Source organism: Protopterus annectens, chromosome 3.part1 (assembly GCF_019279795.1).
Source record: "Protopterus annectens isolate FY-2018-M chromosome 3.part1, PAN1.0, whole genome shotgun sequence".
Classification (NCBI taxonomy): domain Eukaryota; kingdom Metazoa; phylum Chordata; order Ceratodontiformes; family Protopteridae; genus Protopterus; species Protopterus annectens.
Window position 1 is genome coordinate 1,822,032,452 of NC_056732.1, and position 27,749 is coordinate 1,822,060,200.

The window sequence follows — 27,749 nt, forward strand, 5'->3', positions numbered from 1 at the left end:
TTATGGGGCTACTTCTTGAGGTGGCTTCCCCTATTTTGCAAGGTGAGTTCTATCAGTCAGCCAGTTTGTTTGTCCATCTGGTAACATATAGATTTATGCCTGGTTGAGAGAGTTTATCTATTACATCCAAGTAAACTCACCTTCTTCCTATTGTTTGACTCCACAATGCAGTCAATGTACAATGAACCCAGTACTGATGCAGTGAAATGTCAGATACTGGAAACTCTCAGCCTTTTGACTTTTTCAAGCTTCTCTGCTCCTGGCTGGGAAAAAGCATTAGTTTCTCACTGAGAGTATTTGTGCTTGAGTGGGAAATTAAACATTTTACACCTCCTCCCTTTTCATCACATTTGTATGGACTAAAGAACAGAGTACTTCAAGCAAGAATCATATGAGAAACAGCTGTTGCAAAGTTATGTTAACAGTCCGCTCACAATTTTGGAGTACATGAACACTCCACTGCAAGGATACAGTCCCCCACCAAATTAACTGCTAATGTGCAGGAGGTTGACTGGAAAATTACCCACTTCACCTACATTAATACTGTGTGAAAAATGAACTGAACCTGAACCCCTAGATTTCCACCCACACATACCTCATTGATAGGGTCAACAAGTAAATGTATTTATTTATGTGTTTATTTATTGACATTTGTTAACAAGGTTTGTCCAGCTAGGCTTGTGACCCATTTTCAGTGGAGACCTGAGGAGAAAAGCTCCAATGCATGAACAAATTACATACTTTAGCATCAAAATTTAAACAGAAAACACAGTTACACAAGAAATGTAAATGATGATAGAAATAGCAATGCAGGCGCTTTTTTTTCAAAGAAGCAAATATATTTACATATGTACAAGGTGAGTAGAATAGATTAATAATATTTAGTACATATCCAAAAGTAATGGAGTACTTAGGTGAAAGAGGAGGGGGGAGGAAGAGGGGTATACAGTGGGTTGCTAAAGTTGGGGTTTGACAATGACAAAGTTTGGAGTTAAAAAAATTTATTTATTTATTTATTTATTTCCAGTTTGATTACTGGGGAAGTCCACTGGGCCAGAACGTGCCCATTTTCAGTGGAGGCCCGGGGAGAAAAGCTCCATAAGCAATATGAATACAATCTAAGTTACATAAACTTGAAGGTAAAAAAATACATGTATAAATGCATTCATACAGTGAGTAAAAAAAAAGCAAATGCATACAGTTTACATAATAAACATCATTAAGGAAAGTAGATAAACAGATTTTCAGTTGTTTCCCTTCAGAGCATTAAGTTTCCACTGTCTGTAATATCGAGATCTGAGGTTACTTGATATTTACAGTATTCACATACAAGGAGTAGAGAGAGAGAATTACTTAAACTGATAAGTAGCTTAAGTTTGTTTTAGCAGTAATAGAAAAATAATAGTTCTAGGGTAGTGTGAAGTGAGGAGTATGGAGGGTTCAATGGGGTAGTTATTTACATTTAAGTGGGATGAAAGCAGGAACATTTATGTTTAGACGACAGGTATGAGAAAAGTTGGGTTTTGAAGGATTCTGAGTTAGATGTTGTTCTAAGTGAAGGAGGGAGAGAGTTCCATTTCCTGCCTAGAGAGAAGGCGAGAAGGAGTTGGCCAGCAGGGTGTTTGGGTTTGTGGATTGAGATTAAGTTTTGGTGTTCAGATCTTAGAGATCTATTTGGGATGTACGGAGGAAGGATGTTTGTTAAGGCTGGGCATTTATTAGGGTAGAATATTAATTTGTGAGCAGTGGTTAGTTGGAGATAGTCTAGGTGGTTAGAGAGTTCTAGCCAGTTCAGAGATTGTAGGGAAAGGCAATGGTGGGTAGAGGTTTTGGATTTGGTTGCAAATTTAGAGATCTTATTGTAGCAAATTTCGAGTTTAGAGGTGTTGGAAGCAGACAGGTTAGTTAGGAGCGGAGCTCCATATAATAAAAATGGTAGAAGATAGGTAGTTGCTAAGGTATGCCTAGAGGAGTTGGAGAGAAAGCGATTGTTCCTATAGAGCATACCTAGCTTTTGGTGGGTTTTCTTTATGTTTGTTGTATGTGGATATCAAATTTAAGGTGCTCGTCTATGGTGATGCCAAGGAGTTTTGCAGATGGGGCCACTTCTATAGTAGAGTTGGTTTGGCTTAGGACTTTGAAAGCATTTTTGTCAAAAGTGAAAGCCCTGGAGGGAGGAAAAAGAAGAATTTTAGATTTATTAGAGTTGTGAGAGAGATGATTTTGGTGCATCCAGTTTTCAGTAGTGGAAAAAGCTATTTGGGTTTTTGTCAGTAGTTCAGGAAGGTTAGAGGCGGCACAGACTAAGGTAGAGTCATCAGCATATTGGATAACTGTTGTGTCTGGGATGGCAGTGTGAAGGTTATTTATGAAGATGTTGAAAAGCATGGGTCCAAGGATGGACCCCTGGGGAATGCCAGTGGGTGTTGGTAAGAAGGAGGAGGTAGAGGTTTTTCCATCTGACAGCTTGAGATCTGTCTGATAGGTAGCTGGAGAACCAGGATAGAGTATCGGGGAGAGATGAAGGTTGGCTAGATGAGAGAGAAGGTGTTTGTGAGAGATGGCTTTAGAAAGATCTAGCAGTACAGTGGAAACTAGTAATCCAGAATCCCTGGCTTGATTGACTGTTTCTAAGAAGGATAATAAGGCAGTAATGGTGCTGTGGCCAGGGCAGAAACCGTGTTGGGTGGGTGTTAGGAGTTGGTTCTGGGTTAAGAAAGGCATGAGTTGGTGGTGGACACATTTTTCTAGAATTTTTGATATAGGTGAGAGTAGGGCAATTGGGCGGAAGTTGGAGACATTAGTATTTTTGCCTCCTTTATGAAGAGGAAGAATGTAGGCTGAGCACCAAAGAATAGGCACGTACAACTCTTTTAAAGATCTGTTAATTAAGATGCTGATAGGGAGGAAATGAAGTCTGAGTTTTTCTTTAAAGTGTGATGGGTGGATGATAGAACGTACATCTATAGGAAGTTTGTTCCAAGCTTGTGTGACAGAGTGTTCATATAGAAGTTTGCCTGCAGTTTTTTTTGGTTTGGTATATGAGCAGTAGTTGCTGACTAGAGGTACGGAGAGTCTGAGGTGGCATACAGAGAGTCTCATGTGACGTACAGAGAGTCTGAGGTGGTGTACAGATAGAGACAAAGGATGAGAGAGCAGGACAGGATAAAGGCTTATTAAGAATAAAGTGTAGCATTTGAAGTTTAGATAGTAGTAGAAGCTGTGGAAATTTAAGCCACTGGAGTGAGTTTAAAGCAAGGCAGTGATGTGAATTGTAAGGTGAGTTTGTGACAAACCTAGCTACCTTATCGTAGGTTTGTTGGAGTTTGTTCAAGGTCATGGTTTGAAGGTTAGTGAGTACTTGGGCAGCATATAGGAGGGAGGGCAGGAGAAGGGCTTGAGCAAGGGAGAGTCTAGCATTTGTGGTGAGAAGTTTTTTATTGTGATATAGTAAACCAAATTTCTAGTGTGTCTTTTTTATACATTGCAGCAGGTGGAGACTGAATTTGAGTTCATCATCAATGATGACTCCCAAGAGTTTTGTGTGAGCTTCGGGATGGATTATAGTCTTGCTAGAGGACGCAATTGCAAAGGTGGATTTGTGGTGAGTGAGAGATCGAGGCAAAAAGAGTTTGGTCTTTTTGGGGTTGATGATAAGTAGATTATTGGATGGTCACTGTTCTGTGGATAGGAATGCATGTTGAGTTAGAGTGTGGAGTTCAGAGACATTGTCAGAGATTGAGAAGAGGGTTGAATTGTCAGTATATTGGATGAGGGAGGATACTTTACAGGATGTGCACAGATTGTTGCTAAAGATATTGAATAGGAGAGGACCCAGGATGGAACCTTGTGGTACTCCGGTAGGGACAGATATAAGTGGAAAAGTAGAAGAAAGCCATTTGACAGATTGCTGCCTGCAGGATAGGTAACTGGAGAACCAGGCCAGGGGGGAAGAAGATAGATTTAGATTTTCAGGTTTAGATAGCAGAAGGGGATGGGAGACAGTATCAAAGTCTTTGGAAAGGTCAAGGAAGAGACAGGATATGAGTTTGCTGTTACCTAGGGCTTTGGCAATGGTATGGGTGAAGGATAGGAGGGCAGTAGTGGTGCTATGGTTCAGATGGAAACCATGCTGAGTGGGAGAGAGAAGGTTGTTATGGAGGAGATGGTTGAGAAGCTGAGTGAATGCATTTTTCAAGAATCTTAGAGAGGTGGGATAGGATGGCTATGGGGTGGTAGTTAGAGGGGTCTGTAGAGTTTCTACCTTTATGCAGGGGAATTGTGAAGAAGGATTTCCATAGGGTAGGGACAGTAGATTCCTGAATGGATCTATTGATTAGGATAGATACTGGATAGGCAATGGAATCAGCAGCAATTTTGAGGAAGGAAGGAGGTAGATTATCAGTGGAGGGAGAGCAGGGTTTAAGCTTTTGAAGAAGAGATCTGATGTAGGAAGTAGGGATTGAGTGAAAGGAGAATGGAGTATTACTAGGGGAGTTGGGAGGGTTAGGCAGAGAAGAAGTGTTAGAGTTGGTAGGTATGAGTTTTTGGATGGAGTCTATGAAGTGCTTATTGAGGAGAGTAGCTGTTTCCAGTGGGGATGTGTCAGGGTAAGGGCAGGGTGTTGAGGGGCAACCAGGAGAAAGAATTCTATTTAGAGTTGACCACAATTTCTGAGGGTTAGATTTGCTGTTGAGCTGTGCCGAGTTATAAAAGGACCTTTTGTCATTATTTGATTTTTTGTCAGATGCCTATATTTCTGGAGTAGAGGAAGTTCCTTAGTTTTAGTCCAGGCTTTCCAAGTACTATCTCTCTTGAGCATAAGGGATCGGGTTTCTCTTGATAGCCAAGGTGAGTGATTGGATTTTATTCTGATCTTCCTAGAGGGAGCAAGGGTGTTAAGGGTATTCAGGAAGATGCTATTGAACATGGTTACTGCAGCATTAAGAGGGATTTGTTTAAGGATAGACCAGTCTATGCTAGAAAGAATGGAGTTGAACTGGGCTACTTTAAAGTTTGAGAATTTACGACAGTCCCTGTAAAGATGGGGTTTTGGGGGGTGGGGGGTGTATCTTAGGACAGAGGTGGGAATGTGGTCACTAAGGCAGTCTGGCACAGGCAAGGTTGTGGGGTTATGGTAGTGGTGGGGGGGAGTTGGTGAGTATTCTGTCTATAATGGAGCGGAAAGATGAGTTTTTATGGAGATAGGTAGGGGTAGATATCAGTTGATGGAAACCATGCAGGTTGATGCTGAGTTGTGGAGAGTCAGTTTTAAGTTTTGACCAATCTAGGTTTACATCTCCCAAAAGGATGGTTTTGTAGGGTATACTGTGGGGAAACCAGTTAAGGATATTTAGGACAAATTATTCCCAGAAGGGATGTAGATGGAAGCAATGGGCAAGTTCTTACGAGCATTAAGGTGGCAATCAAGGATAATAAGTTCAGCAGGGTGAAAGTCAGGGATGGGTGGGGGAAAAGTGATAGGTTAAGGCTACTAGAGTGGAGAATGGCTACACCACCTCCTTTTTTTGGGATTCGATCAGACCAATAGATATTATAGCCTGGTGGGAGAATTTCAGTATTGGTGATGAGTGGCTTAAGTCGAGTTTCAGATAAGGAGAGGATGTGAGGAGTTGTAAGGGCTATCCAGGAATGAAACTCAGTGATTTTGTTAGTTAGGCTTTGAATGTTTAGAGGGTATATTGTCAGGTGCTTGGGTACAGATGAGTTTATTATATGAGGCTGGTTGAGGGAATTTGGGGAGGGAGGGGATATGTGAGTATGAGAGGGAGTGGGGCCAGGGTTGTGATTTATGTCCCCAGATATCAGTAAGTTGCTGCTGGGAACAGAGAGTAAAGTAATGTGTAGATGTAGTTTGTGTAGCTTGGGTCTAGGTTTGTAAGTAGGTGGGAGGATTTGAGGTCTAGGTAGTTTATGAAGACAGGAGGTGCAGAGGTTGAATAGGGCAGGGGAGATATTGAAGAAGGATGTTGTTGAAAGGGTAGGAGAGCATACCATTGGATAGGAAAGCTGTATGTGATAAGAGGTGAGGGCTGAGAGGAGAAGGAGGAGTATGGTGGTAATAATAAGGTGTTTCATTTTGGATAAGTGAAGTGGGGCTTTAGATAGGGCATAGTATTATAGGGGCTGAAGTGAAGAATGGCTAGTTAGGCAGGAAGTCATATGTAAGTGGATGAAAGAAAAGGAAGTGATGTAAAGTAAAATGTGGAAGGAAGTTGTTTGTTAATGGCTGATGGGGAAGGAAGGGGAGGGAATAGATGGAATAAATGAAATTGTAATGGGGGTAGGTCAGAATGGGGGTAGGGTAGGGGAGCAAAGTGAGCCCGAGCAGAGCGAGGGCAAACGGAGCAGGGCTACACCCGCAGCGACTGCAAGGTAGAAATCTAAGGAATAAGGAAGGTATTAAAGTCCAGCAGGATAGGGTAGTGAAGGATGGCAAGCTACAGAGAAAATACCCAGTGATGGGCAGCACAGAAGACAGGGAACTAGAAGAGTAAAGAATACTGATAGAAGGCAGGAGAGGGGGAGAACAGAGTAGCTGGAAAATGGGGGACTAGGCAATGGCCCATGAGCTGTGCAACAAGCAGCAACCAGGGGCAAGTCACAGTCTAGGTAAGGTATATATCAAATAGCTATATCAGGATATACTTCCAATTACACCCACAAAACTAGTATGAAGAGTGGTAGTCCTCAGAGAGTCTTTGGGTGCAGGTAGGTTCCAGCAGTGGCAGGTCCGTGGACTTGATTATGGCGTCCTTATTGACCTATAAAAAAGAGGAGAGAAGACAGGGGTTGGATAATGGATGGCCCAGGAAAGAGTGGAAGGCTTGAAGGGTGGTAGAGTGTCTATGGTAGGGGAGGGGTATGTTAAATAAGGGGGACAGAAATAGCCTAATGGGTGCTGTAAGGGGTAAAAATAAAATGCAGCAGTGGGAGCTAGTTAGAACTGGTTTGAGACAGTGGTCAGTGATGGTACAGGGCAGCCTAATAAAGGTGAGGAAGGCTGGAGAGGAGTGAGTGGAGGTTGGTGTTTGGGACTGGTATTGAGGAGTGGGAGCATGCAGTGTGGCCTAGGTACAGCAGTGGGATAAGATATAGTGAGAAGACAGGTAGGAGCAGCAGTAAAAAATACAGTACAATGCAGTTGGCGAGCCAACAGTTTACATAATAAATGTAGCAATCAATACAAAACACATACCTATAGTAGCAAGAGTGGTAATTTCAAGTCAGCAACAGACTTCAAATATGTATATCATAGCAACAGTGTAACAAATCCAATTGAGCAAATTTTTACTGCTAATACATTTCACAAATTCCAAAGGAAACAGTCCACAAAGACAAACGCTGAAAAATGTAGATGAACAATGGTGGACTAACACAGTAAAAAAACTCTACAGAAAGGCAGAAAGGCGTATGGCAGTCTGAATGGATGCTTAAAGGAAAACAATGGGATATCAAATCAAATATCTCTACCTGATGTCTCCCTAAAATCCTGTTATGTGATACAGCCTCTTGTGATGTCAACACTGCCTTTCCCAGCCCACTGTTAACTAAATAAATGGACTAGGTGCTTGTGGAACTCCTTTTCTGTGTTAGCAAATCTGAAAGTATTTTAGCAAAATTATGGTCATAAATAAGTTAAGCAACCTAATCTTGAAGAACAGTATTCTTGTGGGAAGAGACACTTACAATAAGCATCGGAAAACAACAGTTGAGTATTGTAATTCCATCAACAGGTTATGCAATCTAAACCTTAAATACAGTATTCATGTGGGAAAAGACTCTAGCAAAAAGCATCAGATAATAGCAGTTAAGTATTCCAAATAAGTATGGGCAAATAACCAACATATGTGATTGTAAAAGAACAACATATAAGCACTGGAAACAGGCCAAAATCTTTAGCAAGCCTGGGTTGTATAGCATTGTAACCATGCTTGTGATGCAGACCCAAAATAAAACTATAAGCCAAACATGCTTGCTAGCTCCGAAAACTGTTGCAATAACAAGAAGACAAATAATACAACCCTGACAAGCTTAGGCAGTAATGCACTTGATGTTAGCTGCAATGTAAAACAGAAAAATAACTCACCCAGATCAGTGACTTCATACCATGGGTTCACTTTCAGGAATAGGGGGAATGAGAATAAAGATGGCTCAGAGAAACCATGGGAAGGTGCAATGCATTATGGGAAGTGCACTGGAAAACGGCAATAAGGAGTAGGGGAAAATACAGTGCAGGAAAGGCAGAATAACAGGAGAAGAGCACTTCAATAGATGAAACAGGAGGACAAGGGAGGTTTAGACAGAGAAAAAAAAAGGAAGGAGCCAAGGAGGTTGAGACAGAGAGGGAAAATAAAGGGGGGTGAAGTAGCTGAAGTATAGAATGAAGAGCAGTGACTACAGAAAAAAGCACTATAATAGAGTGAGCAGAACAAGCTTAGAGGAGGTGGAAAATAGACAAGAAGACAAAACAGAAAAGGGGGTGCAGCAGCAGAAAATAGAGACTAAGTACAGTAGGGGTAGACTGCAGGCAGTAATCAGGGGGGATGGAAGGACAAAAATCACATAGGTAGAGTAAAATAGGTTTAGGAATAGAATAAAAACAACACCCGCAGTGACTACAAGATTCCTCAAGACAATCAGTTTGCTGTGCTGGTAAGTCTGGAGACAGAGAGGCAGGAGAGAATGGAAAAAAAAAGACAGAGGGAGAAATTTCTTACTATCCTCATAAATGAACCACATAGCAAGTACATATGAACCTATGAAATGCTACACAGAAATTAGCAATGACTTTAATACACTGCACAGAAGACAATTTAGACCAGCTACTGCACAGAAAAGGTCCAAAGGTGGAGGTGTCTCAATTTACATCACAATCACATGTCGGTCACAACAGAGATCCTCCATGTAGAACTCATCATAAGCAAAGTCCCTTACCATATCTTAGCGAGCTACAGCTCTCCCTCTGGGACCCAGGAAATCAATACCACTAACTTAAATGAACTTGAGCTACTTTTCATATGACCCAACACCACACTCATGGGGACTTCAATTGCCACACTATAAACTGGGAATCTTAGATAACTTCAGACTGGAGGTACAATGATTCCTGGACTTTGTCAACATGAATGCCATGGAGCAGCCTAGTCTATGTGCCCAATAGGGGAAGCAACATCCATTACTTAACCCTCACAAACATGGGGGAATGTTTCACCCAACAAATGTAATGTCCTCCCTGGTCAGTTCAAACCATGTTCTCTCCTTCAAAATTAAAATAAAATCTCAGACACCAGCAATTTTTAGTAAAATATTTCAAGGCATACTGCCTACTTTTAGGTTCAAGCCCCTCTTTACCCAGGGTACAACACTATATGTACACGGTTGTTTACAAAAAACATTTTACAATCATGTATACAGCTGCACAGAGGCAACAGTACACAAAATAGGCACAGGACAAAACTCACAGAAGAAGCCACCCTAGTGGAATACTAACATCAACAGGATGTATAATACAAGGAAGAAAATCATGGTAAAAAGAGGAAATGCAATGGCCAGCAAGGTATGAACTCCTTCATTAAACTAAATAAGCAACTCAAGGTGCATATTAATCTACCAAAGACAAACATGAAGTAAAAATGTCCTCCCAGGTTAAGGGCAACAGCAAGGCATTCTTCAACTATGTCCAAAAACTCAAAAGTAATACACAACATTGAGCCAAACTAATCGCAAATGGAGACATCTGTACTGAGCCAGAGGGTATAGTAGGTCTACTGGCTGATAAATGCAGCTCCAGTTATACCTCACTTTTTTTCCAGAGACACCTCTCAAGAAATAACCCCAACCATAACTCCAACTATCACTAGGGAACAGGTTGTCAATGCACTCACCAAGGCCAAAGACACTGCATTGATGGGACCTGACAATATTCCAAGATGTGTCCTTGATAGCATGACCTTTCAGGACCACTAGAAATACTACTTAACCATAGAAATACCATCCAGCAGTGCTGTAGAGCAACCAATTTAATAACATAAAAATGTTGGTAAGCACTTTTATGCCAAGATGGAGTATCCTCAGACCAAATAAAACATTGCGTTGTAAATGCTTACTTACAATTGCATAAAATTACATCCATTACTTAAATAAGCCACGTGAGTTTAACACTGACTTTAAAGAACCAATTTCATTTAAACCTCTGCCTTTATCAGCTTGTAAATCTAAAATCCATTTTAATTCCACATGTTCAGTTTTATTTACTTCATCATCCCTCTCAAATTAAAATGCATTAATTGCAATACAACGAACTTAAAAAACATGCTTACTTCCGTAAATATTTACATGTTTAGGTAAAACATTTGACTGTTTATTCTTCTTTATATCATATTGATGGTCAAGAATCCATTCTCTAAATAAATTACTCATTTTGCTACATAAAAGGACAAACAAAAAATACAAGTAGCTAAGTACACTAAATTTGAACTTTTACAATCTTAAGTCATAACACCGACCAGTTTCAAGATGTTTGAACATAGAAATAAATAAAATAAATTCATATGCACTACAGCTATTACATGGAAAGGTCCCAGAACTCTCAGAAAATGTTTCCACATTTTTTGGTTGCCTACAGCATAATTGACATTTTATAGACTTCCTATTTTTAAAAGGAAATAGGGAATAAACCAAAGTTATCTTACATTCTTCATTTGCCATCAACATAGGCCAGTTCTTTAACTTTATTTAATGATGTAGAGGTAATAAAGTAACTCTTGGAAAATCATTTTGATAACAAGAGGTATTATTAATTATACGCACTTTGTCTGCCAATTCAGAGAAGAATGGTTTAGCAGTAGTTTTTTTCTATTTGATAAAACATCAGCAATTGTACTATCAGTTTCATTTTCTGAATAACCTCTTCGTAGAAAATCTTTATGCATGTCATTGAAAATTGTTTTCCAAGAAATTTATCATTATTATTTAGCCTAGCAGCTCTAATGAACTGACCCTCGAAAACATTCTTATATAAATGGCAAGGATGCAGAACACAGTATTCTTTTTGCAATTCTTTTTATAGAAATACAACCATCTTCATCTTTAAACACTGATACATTCAGAAAATCAATCATACTGTCAGAGTGCTTAACGATAATTTTTGGAAAAGTTGTAGTGTTATGCAAAAATTCAATAAAAGTATACAGATCTTGTACTGACCCTGTCCAAATAAAAAATATACAACAAAATGTACATATAATTTGAGAAAAGATGGCCAGTCAAAACATACATCAATTCTCATAAAGCCAAAACCATATTCGCATAGTCGATGGTGCATACAGTGCCAACAGCAACACCTATTTCTGAAAATAGAATTTCTCATTAAACAAAACAAAAAACATTATTTTCAAAAATCAAATCAAGAAGTATGTGTATCAAATGTATTTTGCGATTGGTATAATCGATAAATATTGTCTAGTAATTCCAATCCCAAATTCATTGGGTATCACAGTAGATAATGACTTTCCATTCAGTGTGACAAAAGAATTGGTTCCTCTAGAATTAAAATTTCTATATCAATCGTAGAGAATTGAGTCAAAATGTTTAGTATCTTTTAGCACAGTTTTACTGAAATGTAAACATGATGTTTTGACAAAAACAGAAAGGGGTTCCATCAACCAGCCTCAAATAGGAACAATCAGTCTCATGGGGAGGTTCTGCAAAGTCCATATAACACAGGAACTAAAGGAATATCAATCTGAAAATATTTATCTAATTCAGATGTAATCAAACCACTCATTTGTAAATCAAACCAGCTCATTCTAACACATTTTATCAAATCATTCACTTGATATTTATGCAAATTTGTATAAGTAGCATTCTCAGAAAGCATTATATTCATTTTATACAAGTAAAATTGTCTATCCATAATGACTATTGCTCTCCCTTGTCAGCTGAATGAATCTCAAAGGAATCATGTTCGTGTAATTCATTAAGTGCTATTGCTTCATTCAAACTCATATGAAAAAGTTTGTCTTAATGTCTACTTGATAAGGCATCTAACACATCATTTTTGCAAGATTTTAAAAATTCTCCCATAAGAGGACGCTACATAGGCATAAAGATGCTGGGATTCTTACAGAATTATTCAAAGTAGTGGGGAATAAAGTTTTCAATGTAACATTTCTTACAAATAACTTCAAGTCAATTAAAATATCGGTCATACTAGATCTAGTTTCAGGAATAAAGGACAAACCTTTATTTAACACATTCAATTTGATGTCAAAGTAAAAGAAAAAGATATTGTATACTAAGCTCTCAGTACCTTGCTGCGTGTATACATACCTATGTTATTCTGCGCGGGGGTTCTTGTTCTTTTCCGACCTCTCCTCCCTCGACTTTTGGATTGTCCCAGTCTCAACATACCTTCTAACCACACCGGTTCTGGTATGACAGGGAATGATAAAGAAGAAACAGATATTATAGATATACATATATATATATATATATATATATATATATATATATATATACACACAAACATATAGATATAGATATCTATGTTCACACATCTTGAAGTGGCATCACTGCCATATCAGCCTTTTAAACTTGAAAAGTTAACGTTAAAAGGATCCTTTTTATCATTATATAAACTTTTCAAATCTAAAGCATTTATATTTGATTCCGGTTCTAAGATGTCACTCAAAGGCATCCCAAGTAATGGATTACCTTCTACATGCATAATATGATGCAAATGGTAAAATGTGAATTAAATTCTCCTTCCACTGTATTATATTCAATTCTATATCTCATCCTTCAGCCATTCTTCACTTGGTTGTAACAGCATAAGCAAAATCCAAAAAGTGAACACAACCAAAGTGAATTAAAGGATGGTCTAATACAAATTTGTGAAACTAAAGGCAATAAAAAGGCCATCCAGCAGGGCTGTAGAACTATCACTTTAATAACATAAAAAATGTTGGTATGTGCTTTCACGTCAAAGTCTATAAAATGCCAATTATGCTATAGGCAACTCAGAAATGTGGAAACCTTCCCATGTAATAGATAAAATATACTTACATGCGTTACAGCTATTTCTATGTTCAGACATCCTGAAACTGGTCAGTGTTATGACCTGAAATTTTATGCAGATTGTAAAAGTTCAAATTTAGTGTATTTAGCTACTTGTACTTTTTGTCCATCCTTTTATGTAGGCAAAATGAATCGCTCAGTTAGAGAGTAAATTCTTATGCATTATTATTATATAATGAAGAATAAGCAGTCCAATGCTTTAGCTCAACTTGTAAATACATAAAGTATGGAAATAAGCATGTTTTTAGCTTCTTTATATTGCAATTAATGCATTTTAATTTGAGAGGGGTTGACAAAATAAATAAAACTGAACATGTGGAATTAAAATGGATTTTAGATTTACAGACTGATAAAGGCATAGGCTTAAATAAAATGGTTTCTTTAAAGCCGCTGTTAAAATCATGTGACTTATTTAAATAATGGATGCAATTTAATGCAGTTATAAATAAGCATTTACAATGCAATGTTTTATTTGGTCTGAGGAAGCACCATCTTGGCATGAAAGCTCTTACCAACACTTTTTAGATGTTATTAATCCGATAGTTCTACAGCCCTGCTGGGTGGTCTTTGTATTGCTTTTAGTTTAACAAACTTGTATTAGACCATCCTTTAGTCGTTTTCATTGTGTTTGCTTTCTGGACTAGTTAACCATAGCCTTCAGAAAGTTTTCATGCCAAGGGTAGCAGGTTAATTTTTGTGACAAAAAAATATCAAACTAATGCTTGCTTTAACATAATTTGATAGTCTATTCCAGGAATTAGTTACTTATTCAAAGAATTACATTGTACATCTCTCTTTCTCCTACACAGGTTATCCTATGATTCCCTACTACTCTTTGATAAACCCATGCATTCCCAGAGGTAACCTTTTCTGAATGCCCTATTTACCTATATAAGTCTCTTCTTAAATATCTGTATAAGGTACTATTCCAGTTCAAATATTTTAATCTTTCATAACTTCAGCTTTCACTTCCATGCAAGTACTTGTTATATTTCGACAGTACGAGTACTCTTTCCTAGTTACTCATGCTATTTTTCTCATATAGTTTCCATATTATTATTCCATATTAATAAACTCAGAGAAAACGAACAAACTGCAACAAAATAAAGGAAAAAAGGACCACACCGGATACTCAAAACAGTTCCAATAAGCGCTTTCGTTTACTAAAATGAGCAAGCTTCTTCAGAAGTTTGCTCATTTTAGTAAACAAAAGCGCTTATTGGAACTGTTTTGAGTATCCAGTGTGGTCTATTATTCCATATTCCAATTTAGATATAATGTAACTTATCACCTATGGTTCCACCATTTAATTCCTATGCTTTATAAATATTTTTTAGAAAGCCAATAGTTTATAAATATTATTAACTAACTGGGTGACATATTCAGAAAAACTCAAAGCTGGATCTACCCATACATCCAGGAGCTTAATGAAATTCACAGCTTCAGTCACCGTATGATCTTATTAAATAATCACCATTCAATCAACATCTCCCATATCTCATATGCTTATATATATATTTGTTGTAGTTATTAGCTTAGGGTGGAAGCACATACACAGAATCAGAGGTATGTTAACTGAACAACCTATTCATGAGTACTGCTTGGTCCATTAGTGCCTCAACATATTCTGCAGTATTGTACATGCTCAGCCTTCAGTACCGCACCATGTTCTGCAGTATTGTACATGCTCAGCCTTCAGTACCGCTCCATGTTCTGCAGTATTGTACATGCTCAGCCTTCAGTACCGCACCATGTTCTGCAGTATTGTACATGCTCAGCCTTCAGTACCGCACCATGTTCTGCAGTATTGTACATGCTCAGCCTTCAGTACCGCACCATGTTCTGCACTACTGCACATGCTCAGCCTTCAGTACCAGACCATGTCTTGCGTTATTGCACATGCTCAGCCTTCAGTACCACACCATGTTCTTCAGTACTGCACATGCTCAGTCTACAGTACCACAATGTTTTGCAGTACTGCACATGCCTTGCCTTCTGTATTGCAACATGTTTTGCACTACTGCTCACCTTGCCAGTCTTCAGTACTGCACCATGTTCTATAGTACTGCTCAACTCTAGCCTCCAGTACTGTATCATGTTCTGCAGTACTGCTCACTCAAGCCTTCAGTACCACACCATGTTCTGCAGTACTGCTCACCCACAGCCTTCAGTACCACACCATGTTCTGTAGAACTGCTCAGCCCCCAGCCTTCAGTACCACACCATGTTCTGTAGTACCACTCATTCCCCAGCCTTCAGTACCACACCATGTTCTGCAGTACTGCTCACCCCCAGCATTCAGTACCACACCATGTATTGTAGTACTGCTCACACCCAGCTTTCAGTACCACATGATGTTCTGCAGTGCTGCTCACCCTCTACCCTTCAGTACCACACCATGTTCTGTAGAACTGCTCACCCTCAGCCTTCAGCACTACACCATATTCTGCAGTACTGCTCACCCCAAGCCTTCAGAACCGCACCATGTTCTGCAGTACTGCTCACCCCAGCCTTCAGTAACACGCTATGTTCTGCAGTACTGCTCACACTCAGCCTTCAGTACCACACCATGTTCTGTAGTACTGCCCACCCTCAGCCTTCAGTACTACACCATGTTCTGCAGTACTGCTCACCCCAGCCTTCACTACCACACCATGTTCTGTAGTACTGCTCACCCCCCAGCCTTCAGTACCACACCATGTTCTGTAGTACCACTCATTCCCAGCCTTCAGTACCACACCATGTTCTGCAGTACTGCTCACCCCCAGCATTCAGTACCACACCATGTATTGTAGTACTGCTCACACCCAGCTTTCAGTACCACATGATGTTCTGCAGTGCTGCTCACCCTCTACCCTTCAGTACCACACCATGTTCTGTAGTACTGCTCACCCCCCAGCCTTCAGTACCACACCATGTTCTGCAGTACTGCTCACCCTCAGCCTTCAGGACTACACCATGTTCTGCAGTACTGCTCACCCACAGCCTTCAGTACTGCACCATGTTCTGTAGTACTGTTCATCCCCAGCCTTCAGCACCATACCATGTTCTGCAGTACTGCTCACCCCCAGCATTCAGTACCATACCATGTTCTGTAGTACTGCTCACCACTCAGCCTTCAGCACCACACGGTGTTCTGTAGTACTGCTCACCTCCAGCCTTCAGTATTGTATCATGTTCTGCAGTACTGCTCACTCCAGCCTTCAGTACTACACAATGTTCTGTAGTACTGTTCACATCTAGTCTTCAGTACCATACCAAGTTCTGTAGTATTACTCACCCCCAGCATTCAGTACCACGCCATGTTCTGTAGTACTGCTAACCGCCATACTGCAGTACCACACCAAATTCTGCAGAATTGCTCACCCCTAGCCTTCAATACCACACGGTGTTCTGTAGTATTGCTCACCCCCAGCCTTCAGTACCGGTCCATGTTCTGCAATACTGCTCACCCCAGCCTTCAGTACCATACCATGTTCTGCAGTACTGTTAACCCTCAGCCTTCAGTACTACAACATGTTCTGCAGTACTGCTCACCCGCAGCCTTCAGTACCGGTCCATGTTCTGCAATAATGCTCAACCCCAGCCTGGAGTACCATACCCTGTTCTGCAGTACTGCTAACCCGCAGCCTTCAGTACTACACCATGTTTTTCAGTACTGCTCACCCGCAGCCTTCAGTACCACACCATGTTTTGCAGTACAGCTCAGCCCCAGCCTTCAGTACTGCACCATGTTCTGCAGTACTGCACACCCCCAGCCTTCAGTACCACACCATATTCTGTAGTAATGCTCACCCCCAAGCTTCAGTACCCCACCATGCTCTGTAGTACTGCTAACCGCCAGACTGCATTACCACAGCATGTTCTGCAGTACTGTTCACCCCCAGCCTTCAGTACCACACCATGTTCTGTAGTAATGCTCACACCCAACCTTCAGTACCACACCATGTTCTGTAGTATTGCTCACCTCTGGCCTTCAGTACTAACTGCCAGACTGCAGTACCACACCAAATTCTGCAGAATTGCTCACCTCTAGCCTTCAAAACCACCTGGTGTTCTGTAGTACTGCTCACCCCAGCCTTCAGTACCACACCATGTTCTGTGGTACTGCTCACCCCCAGCCTTCAGTACCACACCATGTTCTGCAGTACTGTACACCCCCAGCCTGCAGTACCACACCGTGTTCTGCAGTACTGCTCACCCCCAGCCTTCAGTACCACACCATGTTCTGTAGTATTGCGCACCTCTGGCCTTCAGTACCATATCCTGTTCTGTAGTACTGCTCACCCCTGGCCTCCAGAACCACACCATGTTCTGCAGTGCAGCTCAATCCCAGCCTTCAGTATGACACCATGTTCTGCAGTACTGCTTACCCCCCCAGCCTTCAGTACCACACCATGTTCTGTGGCACTGCTCACCCCCATCCTTCAGTACCACACCATGTTCTGTAGTACTGTTTACCCCTGCCTTCAGTACCACACCATGTTTTGTAGTAGTGCTCAACCCCAAGCCTTCAGTAGCACACCATGTTCTGCAGTACTGCTCACCCCAAGCCTTCAGTGTGACACCATGTTCTGCAGTACTGCTGACTCCCAGCCTTCAGTTCCACACCATGTTCTGTAGAACTGCTCACCCCCAGGCTTCAGTACCACACTATGTTCTGTAGTACTGTTCACCCCCAGCCTTCAGTACCACACCAAGTTCTGTAGTACTGTACACCACCAGCCTTCAGTACCACAACATGTTCTGCAGTGCCGCACACCCCCAGCCGTCAGTACTACACCATGTTCTGTAGTACTGCTCATGCTCAGCCTTCAATACTACACCATGCTCTGCAGTACTGCTCACCCCAGCCTTCAGTACCACACCATGTTCTGCAGTACTGCTCACCCCCAGCATTCAGTACCATACCATGTTCTGTAGTACTGCTCACCCCCAGGCTTCAGTACCGCACCATATTCTACAGTACTGCTTACCCCTACCCTTCAGTACCACACTGTGTTCTGTAGTACTGCTCACCACCCAGCCTTCAGCACCACATGGTGTTCTGTAGTACTGCTCACCTCCAGCCTTCAGTATTGTATCATGTTTTGCAGTACTGCTCACTCCAGCCTTCAGTACTACACAATGTTCTGTAGTACTGTTCACATCTAGTCTTCAGTACCATACCAAATTCTGCAGAACTGCTCACCCCTAGCCTTCAGTACCACATGGAGTTCTGTAGTACTGCTCACCCCCAGCCTTCAGTACCGGTCCATGTTTTGCAATACTGCTCACCCCAGCCTTCAGTACCATACCATGTTCTGCAGTACTGTTAACCCTCAGCCTTCAGTACTACAACATGTTCTGCAGTACTGCTCACCCGCAGCCTTCAGTACCGGACCATGTTCTGCAATAATGCTCACCCCCAGCTTGGAGTACCATACCTTGTTCTGCAGTACTGCTAACCCACAGCCTTCAGTACTACACCATGTTCTGCAGTACTGCTCACCCGCAGCCGTCAGTACCACACCATGTTCTGCAATACTGCTCACCCGCAGCCTTCAGTGCCACACCATGTTCTGCAGTACAGCTCACCCCAAGCCTTTAGTGTGACACCATGTTCTGCAGTACTGCTGACTCCCAGCCTTCAGTACCACACCATGTTTTATAGTACTGCTCACCTCCCAGCCTTCAGTACCACACCATGTTCTGTAGTACTGTTCACCCCCAGCCTTCAGTACCACACCATGTTCTGTAGTACTGTACACCACCAGCCTTCAGTACCACACTATGTTCTGTAGTACTGCTCACCCCAGCCTTTAGTTCTGCACCATGTTCTGTAGTACTGCTCACCCTCAGCCTTCAGTACCACAACATGTTCTGCAGTACTGCTACACCCCAGCCTTCAGTACCACACCATGTACTGTAATACTGCTCACCTCCAGCCTTCAGCAACACACCAAGTTCCATAGTACTGCTCACCCACACCCTTCAATACCACACCATGATCTGTAATACTACTCACCTCCAGCCTTCAGTACCACACCATGTTCTGTAGTAATCCTCACCCCCAGCCTTCAGTACCACACCATGTTCTGCAGTTCTGCTCATCCCCAGCCTTCAGTACCACACCATGTTCTGCAGTACTGCTCAGTGTCTTACCCTCCCATATTTCAAGGATTTTGTGATGTACTAGTCTGTAATCCTAGCTGCAGTTTATATGCTGTTCTCTACTCCCCAAGCTTTAATTCTCTTTCAGTAGTTCTGCTCCTGGTCAACACACCTTCTCTTATGACCATCCCTCCTAACCATACCAAATTACGTCTGGGTTTTGGGGTCCAAATAATAGGGTGCCATGATTCTTAAGAGACAACCCTTCATTTTTGACTTTTTCCCAACTTTTTTTATTTTTAATTTCTTTTTCCGTTTTTGAGCTGATGTCATCACGTGAGCAATGATGTCAGCTCCGTCTTGGCTACCAGCCTGGCGGAATTGAGCTCAGTGCACACATTTCCTGCTGGCTCACTTTGAATGGATTTATCCATTTCCTTGAGGGGGAAACACAGTTTTATGTAAAATCTGTGAGCATCATTCTCTTTACAAAATTCAAATGGATTTTGGGAAGTCCTTCCTTTTTTATTTGCGAGCGGAGCAGGTTAGATTTGGCTGCACTTGCAAGCAGGAAGTCCATGGTGAAATGGTCTCTGGCTGATGATGTAGGAACATTCTTGTTTATTCTGAGTGAAGACAGGTAGGTGTTTCTGTTTGTGTATGTGTAAGTTCCCCAATTTAATGCACCTGGTGGCTAGAGGTACTCAGGCTCAAACCCTGTACCTTGGGTACAAGGCAAAAAGAGCCAAAAGTCCCTAGCCACCACCACTTGTGAATTTATGCTTCATATTTTGATCTGTTCCTCATAAAATCTGTGGTTTTCAGGATTTTTGTGGCAAATCATTAAAGGATTAAATTCACTAAATAATGACAGACATTTGAATTTCAGACTTCATATTCTTCAGAAAATAAATGGTAACACAAAAGCTTTTACTCTAGCAGTTTTCTAAGTTTATATGATCAGTGTTTGAAATGTGTTCCTATTTTGGGGCTGTATTTCCCCATTATTGGCTTTGTCCAGGTTTTTTGTACTAAGAGGCTGAGAGCTATGGTGAAAAGTGAAAACTGAAATCACTAAATGATAACCATTAAGTTTCAAAATTCTTATTTTTCAGGAAACTGCTGATTTGACATAGTGGTATGTTGCTCTGACTGTAGTGCACAAGGTCCTGGGTTCAAGACTTGGCAGTGAAATGCATCATGGTAACACAACATTTTATTCTAGCAACTTTCCAAAATATCCCCCCCCCACAAAAAAAAAAAAAAAAACTGAAATTGAAAATAAGTGCAAGAAGCTGTGCAAGACGCCTATGGCTTACACTACTGTCATTCTATTTACATACATATATATATATATATATATATATATATATATATATATATATATATATATATTGTGTAGGTGTGGAAGTATACTTTTATGATGGACATGTTCTGAATTGGGCAGTTATTATTAGTTTATGCATTTTGTTTCATTGCCTACTGGAAAAAATGTTCAAACAATAAATGTTAAATGCTCTCTGTCTAACAAGTGCGCTGTATTATACAAGGAATATAATTTAATAAATTCAGGAAGGTTCATCAAAGAACACATGTATGTTTCTTGTTTTGGGTGCAAGGGGCCAATGATTTGAAAACAGACGAAAGGTAATCTTTATCCACCACAGGCTAGATACATTTTCTTTGGATGTGGTGTGGGTTTCAACACTGTTTCAATGAATGTGAGGTTCAAGGGCAGTTAATGCCAAGTCTGTTTTCATTGTAAGACAGCATAGTTTTGTTTAGCAGATGTCTATTAGTGTTTGTGCATTGTGCTATAAAATGTAAAAATAAAATCCAAATTAATCATTGTAGAAGTAAAGCAGTATGCACACATTAGCGTTTATGGTAAATGGGGTGAAATAGACAGGTAATGGGGCATTGGAATGGCTGCAGGGGGACTCTGGTGCCATATTTTGATTGTCTGTTCTTCAGTTTACGTTTGAAAGTTGGTATCCCTCAATTCCATTGGCGTGGGCGTGGTTACGTAACTAAGTATGCAAACCTGATGTTGATCAACATACAAACTTATACCTATTTTACACGAGCCTTGTCTAGATTTTTGATGTTTCCAGGTTGAGAGGTATGCTTATTACAGAAGCAAATGACATTTCAAAAAGGATCCTGTGAGGTAAGTTCTTATTCAAGTAATTTAAGATCCTTTTGTTAGACTGATACATACATCCTCACTGGATACACTCCATTCATCCTTTACTTATTTTGATTTCTTAGTTTACTGTTAGACAAACAGGGGAAGAAGTGAAAACTGTAATTAACTGATCATGTACTTACTGTCAGTGCTGTTACCAGACTGAAAACTGTAATTAACTGATCATGTACTTACTGTCAGTGCTGTTACCAGACTGAAAACTGTAATTAACTGATCATGTACTTACTGTCAGTGCTGTTACCAGACTGAAAACTGTAATTAACTGATCATGTACTTACTGTCAGTGCTGTTACCAGACTGAAAACTGTAATTAACTGATCATGTACTTACTGTCAGTGCTGTTACCAGACTGAAAACTGTAATTAACTGATCATGTACTTACTGTCAGTGCTGTTACCAGACTGAAAACTGTAATTAACTGATCATGTACTTACTGTCAGTGCTGTTACCAGACTGAAAACTGTAATTAACTGATCATGTACTTACTGTCAGTGCTGTTACCAGACTGAAAACTGTAATTAACTGATCATGTACTTACTGTCAGTGCTGTTACCAGACTGAAAACTGTAATTAACTGATCATGTACTTACTGTCAGTGCTGTTACCAGACTGAAAACTGTAATTAACTGATCATGTACTTACTGTCAGTGCTGTTACCAGACTGAAAACTGTAATTAACTGATCATGTACTTACTGTCAGTGCTGTTACCAGACTGAAAACTGTAATTAACTGATCATGTACTTACTGTCAGTGCTGTTACCAGACTGAAAACTGTAATTAACTGATCATGTACTTACTGTCAGTGCTGTTACCAGACTGAAAACTGTAATTAACTGATCATGTACTTACTGTCAGTGCTGTTACCAGACTGAAAACTGTAATTAACTGATCATGTACTTACTGTCAGTGCTGTTACCAGACTGAAAACTGTAATTAACTGATCATGTACTTACTGTCAGTGCTGTTACCAGACTGAAAACTGTAATTAACTGATCATGTACTTACTGTCAGTGCTGTTACCAGACTGAAAACTGTAATTAACTGATCATGTACTTACTGTCAGTGCTGTTACCAGACTGAAAACTGTAATTAACTGATCATGTACTTACTGTCAGTGCTGTTACCAGACTGAAAACTGTAATTAACTGATCATGTACTTACTGTCAGTGCTGTTACCAGACTGAAAACTGTAATTAACTGATCATGTACTTACTGTCAGTGCTGTTACCAGACTGAAAACTGTAATTAACTGATCATGTACTTACTGTCAGTGCTGTTACCAGACTGAAAACTGTAATTAACTGATCATGTACTTACTGTCAGTGCTGTTACCAGACTGAAAACTGTAATTAACTGATCATGTACTTACTGTCAGTGCTGTTACCAGACTGAAAACTGTAATTAACTGATCATGTACTTACTGTCAGTGCTGTTACCAGACTGAAAACTGTAATTAACTGATCATGTACTTACTGTCAGTGCTGTTACCAGACTGAAAACTGTAATTAACTGATCATGTACTTACTGTCAGTGCTGTTACCAGACTGAAAACTGTAATTAACTGATCATGTACTTACTGTCAGTGCTGTTACCAGACTGAAAACTGTAATTAACTGATCATGTACTTACTGTCAGTGCTGTTACCAGACTGAAAACTGTAATTAACTGATCATGTACTTACTGTCAGTGCTGTTACCAGACTGAAAACTGTAATTAACTGATCATGTACTTACTGTCAGTGCTGTTACCAGACTGAAAACTGTAATTAACTGATCATGTACTTACTGTCAGTGCTGTTACCAGACTGAAAACTGTAATTAACTGATCATGTACTTACTGTCAGTGCTGTTACCAGACTGAAAACTGTAATTAACTGATCATGTACTTACTGTCAGTGCTGTTACCAGACTGAAAACTGTAATTAACTGATCATGTACTTACTGTCAGTGCTGTTACCAGACTGAAAACTGTAATTAACTGATCATGTACTTACTGTCAGTGCTGTTACCAGACTGAAAACTGTAATTAACTGATCATGTACTTACTGTCAGTGCTGTTACCAGACTGAAAACTGTAATTAACTGATCATGTACTTACTGTCAGTGCTGTTACCAGACTGAAAACTGTAATTAACTGATCATGTACTTACTGTCAGTGCTGTTACCAGACTGAAAACTGTAATTAACTGATCATGTACTTACTGTCAGTGCTGTTACCAGACTGAAAACTGTAATTAACTGATCATGTACTTACTGTCAGTGCTGTTACCAGACTGAAAACTGTAATTAACTGATCATGTACTTACTGTCAGTGCTGTTACCAGACTGAAAACTGTAATTAACTGATCATGTACTTACTGTCAGTGCTGTTACCAGACTGAAAACTGTAATTAACTGATCATGTACTTACTGTCAGTGCTGTTACCAGACTGAAAACTGTAATTAACTGATCATGTACTTACTGTCAGTGCTGTTACCAGACTGAAAACTGTAATTAACTGATCATGTACTTACTGTCAGTGCTGTTACCAGACTGAAAACTGTAATTAACTGATCATGTACTTACTGTCAGTGCTGTTACCAGACTGAAAACTGTAATTAACTGATCATGTACTTACTGTCAGTGCTGTTACCAGACTGAAAACTGTAATTAACTGATCATGTACTTACTGTCAGTGCTGTTACCAGACTGAAAACTGTAATTAACTGATCATGTACTTACTGTCAGTGCTGTTACCAGACTGAAAACTGTAATTAACTGATCATGTACTTACTGTCAGTGCTGTTACCAGACTGAAAACTGTAATTAACTGATCATGTACTTACTGTCAGTGCTGTTACCAGACTGAAAACTGTAATTAACTGATCATGTACTTACTGTCAGTGCTGTTACCAGACTGAAAACTGTAATTAACTGATCATGTACTTACTGTCAGTGCTGTTACCAGACTGAAAACTGTAATTAACTGATCATGTACTTACTGTCAGTGCTGTTACCAGACTGAAAACTGTAATTAACTGATCATGTACTTACTGTCAGTGCTGTTACCAGACTGAAAACTGTAATTAACTGATCATGTACTTACTGTCAGTGCTGTTACCAGACTGAAAACTGTAATTAACTGATCATGTACTTACTGTCAGTGCTGTTACCAGACTGAAAACTGTAATTAACTGATCATGTACTTACTGTCAGTGCTGTTACCAGACTGAAAACTGTAATTAACTGATCATGTACTTACTGTCAGTGCTGTTACCAGACTGAAAACTGTAATTAACTGATCATGTACTTACTGTCAGTGCTGTTACCAGACTGAAAACTGTAATTAACTGATCATGTACTTACTGTCAGTGCTGTTACCAGACTGAAAACTGTAATTAACTGATCATGTACTTACTGTCAGTGCTGTTACCAGACTGAAAACTGTAATTAACTGATCATGTACTTACTGTCAGTGCTGTTACCAGACTGAAAACTGTAATTAACTGATCATGTACTTACTGTCAGTGCTGTTACCAGACTGAAAACTGTAATTAACTGATCATGTACTTACTGTCAGTGCTGTTACCAGACTGAAAACTGTAATTAACTGATCATGTACTTACTGTCAGTGCTGTTACCAGACTGAAAACTGTAATTAACTGATCATGTACTTACTGTCAGTGCTGTTACCAGACTGAAAACTGTAATTAACTGATCATGTACTTACTGTCAGTGCTGTTACCAGACTGAAAACTGTAATTAACTGATCATGTACTTACTGTCAGTGCTGTTACCAGACTGAAAACTGTAATTAACTGATCATGTACTTACTGTCAGTGCTGTTACCAGACTGAAAACTGTAATTAACTGATCATGTACTTACTGTCAGTGCTGTTACCAGACTGAAAACTGTAATTAACTGATCATGTACTTACTGTCAGTGCTGTTACCAGACTGAAAACTGTAATTAACTGATCATGTACTTACTGTCAGTGCTGTTACCAGACTGAAAACTGTAATTAACTGATCATGTACTTACTGTCAGTGCTGTTACCAGACTGAAAACTGTAATTAACTGATCATGTACTTACTGTCAGTGCTGTTACCAGACTGAAAACTGTAATTAACTGATCATGTACTTACTGTCAGTGCTGTTACCAGACTGAAAACTGTAATTAACTGATCATGTACTTACCGTCAGTGCTGTTACCAGACTGAAAACTGTAATTAACTGATCATGTACTTACTGTCAGTGCTGTTACCAGACTGAAAACTGTAATTAACTGATCATGTACTTACTGTCAGTGCTGTTACCAGACTGAAAACTGTAATTAACTGATCATGTACTTACTGTCAGTGCTGTTACCAGACTGAAAACTGTAATTAACTGATCATGTACTTACTGTCAGTGCTGTTACCAGACTGAAAACTGTAATTAACTGATCATGTACTTACTGTCAGTGCTGTTACCAGACTGAAAACTGTAATTAACTGATCATGTACTTACTGTCAGTGCTGTTACCAGACTGAAAACTGTAATTAACTGATCATGTACTTACTGTCAGTGCTGTTACCAGACTGAAAACTGTAATTAACTGATCATGTACTTACTGTCAGTGCTGTTACCAGACTGAAAACTGTAATTAACTGATCATGTACTTACTGTCAGTGCTGTTACCAGACTGAAAACTGTAATTAACTGATCATGTACTTACTGTCAGTGCTGTTACCAGACTGAAAACTGTAATTAACTGATCATGTACTTACTGTCAGTGCTGTTACCAGACTGAAAACTGTAATTAACTGATCATGTACTTACTGTCAGTGCTGTTACCAGACTGAAAACTGTAATTAACTGATCATGTTCTTACTGTCAGTGCTGTTACCAGACTGCAAACTGTAATTAACTGATCATGTACTTACTGTCAGTGCTGTTACCAGACTGAAAACTGTAATTAACTGATCATGTACTTACTGTCAGTGCTGTTACCAGACTGAAAACTGTAATTAACTGATCATGTACTTACTGTCAGTGCTGTTACCAGACTGAAAACTGTAATTAACTGATCATGTACTTACTGTCAGTGCTGTTACCAGACTGAAAACTGTAATTAACTGATCATGTACTTACTGTCAGTGCTGTTACCAGACTGAAAACTGTAATTAACTGATCATGTACTTACTGTCAGTGCTGTTACCAGACTGAAAACTGTAATTAACTGATCATGTACTTACTGTCAGTGCTGTTACCAGACTGAAAACTGTAATTAACTGATCATGTACTTACTGTCAGTGCTGTTACCAGACTGAAAACTGTAATTAACTGATCATGTACTTACTGTCAGTGCTGTTACCAGACTGAAAACTGTAATTAACTGATCATGTACTTACTGTCAGTGCTGTTACCAGACTGAAAACTGTAATTAACTGATCATGTACTTACTGTCAGTGCTGTTACCAGACTGAAAACTGTAATTAACTGATCATGTACTTACTGTCAGTGCTGTTACCAGACTGAAAACTGTAATTAACTGATCATGTACTTACTGTCAGTGCTGTTACCAGACTGAAAACTGTAATTAACTGATCATGTACTTACTGTCAGTGCTGTTACCAGACTGAAAACTGTAATTAACTGATCATGTACTTACTGTCAGTGCTGTTACCAGACTGAAAACTGTAATTAACTGATCATGTACTTACTGTCAGTGCTGTTACCAGACTGAAAACTGTAATTAACTGATCATGTACTTACTGTCAGTGCTGTTACCAGACTGAAAACTGTAATTAACTGATCATGTACTTACTGTCAGTGCTGTTACCAGACTGAAAACTGTAATTAACTGATCATGTACTTACTGTCAGTGCTGTTACCAGACTGAAAACTGTAATTAACTGATCATGTACTTACTGTCAGTGCTGTTACCAGACTGAAAACTGTAATTAACTGATCATGTACTTACTGTCAGTGCTGTTACCAGACTGAAAACTGTAATTAACTGATCATGTACTTACTGTCAGTGCTGTTACCAGACTGAAAACTGTAATTAACTGATCATGTACTTACTGTCAGTGCTGTTACCAGACTGAAAACTGTAATTAACTGATCATGTACTTACTGTCAGTGCTGTTACCAGACTGAAAACTGTAATTAACTGATCATGTACTTACTGTCAGTGCTGTTACCAGACTGAAAACTGTAATTAACTGATCATGTACTTACTGTCAGTGCTGTTACCAGACTGAAAACTGTAATTAACTGATCATGTACTTACTGTCAGTGCTGTTACCAGACTGAAAACTGTAATTAACTGATCATGTACTTACTGTCAGTGCTGTTACCAGACTGAAAACTGTAATTAA

General features: G+C 39.7%; 1 protein-coding gene across 1 annotated transcript in view; it reads right to left on the minus strand.

The window, feature by feature from the left end:
- Nucleotides 1-27,749, minus strand: part of LOC122798921 (zinc finger imprinted 3-like) — a 144,602-nt gene that overhangs the window by 66,060 nt on the left and 50,793 nt on the right. The window contains exon 4 of the mRNA XM_044068011.1: nt 12,355-12,453. Within this exon, the coding sequence (XP_043923946.1) occupies nt 12,355-12,453 (99 nt within the window). The remainder of the gene's footprint in view (nt 1-12,354; nt 12,454-27,749) is intronic.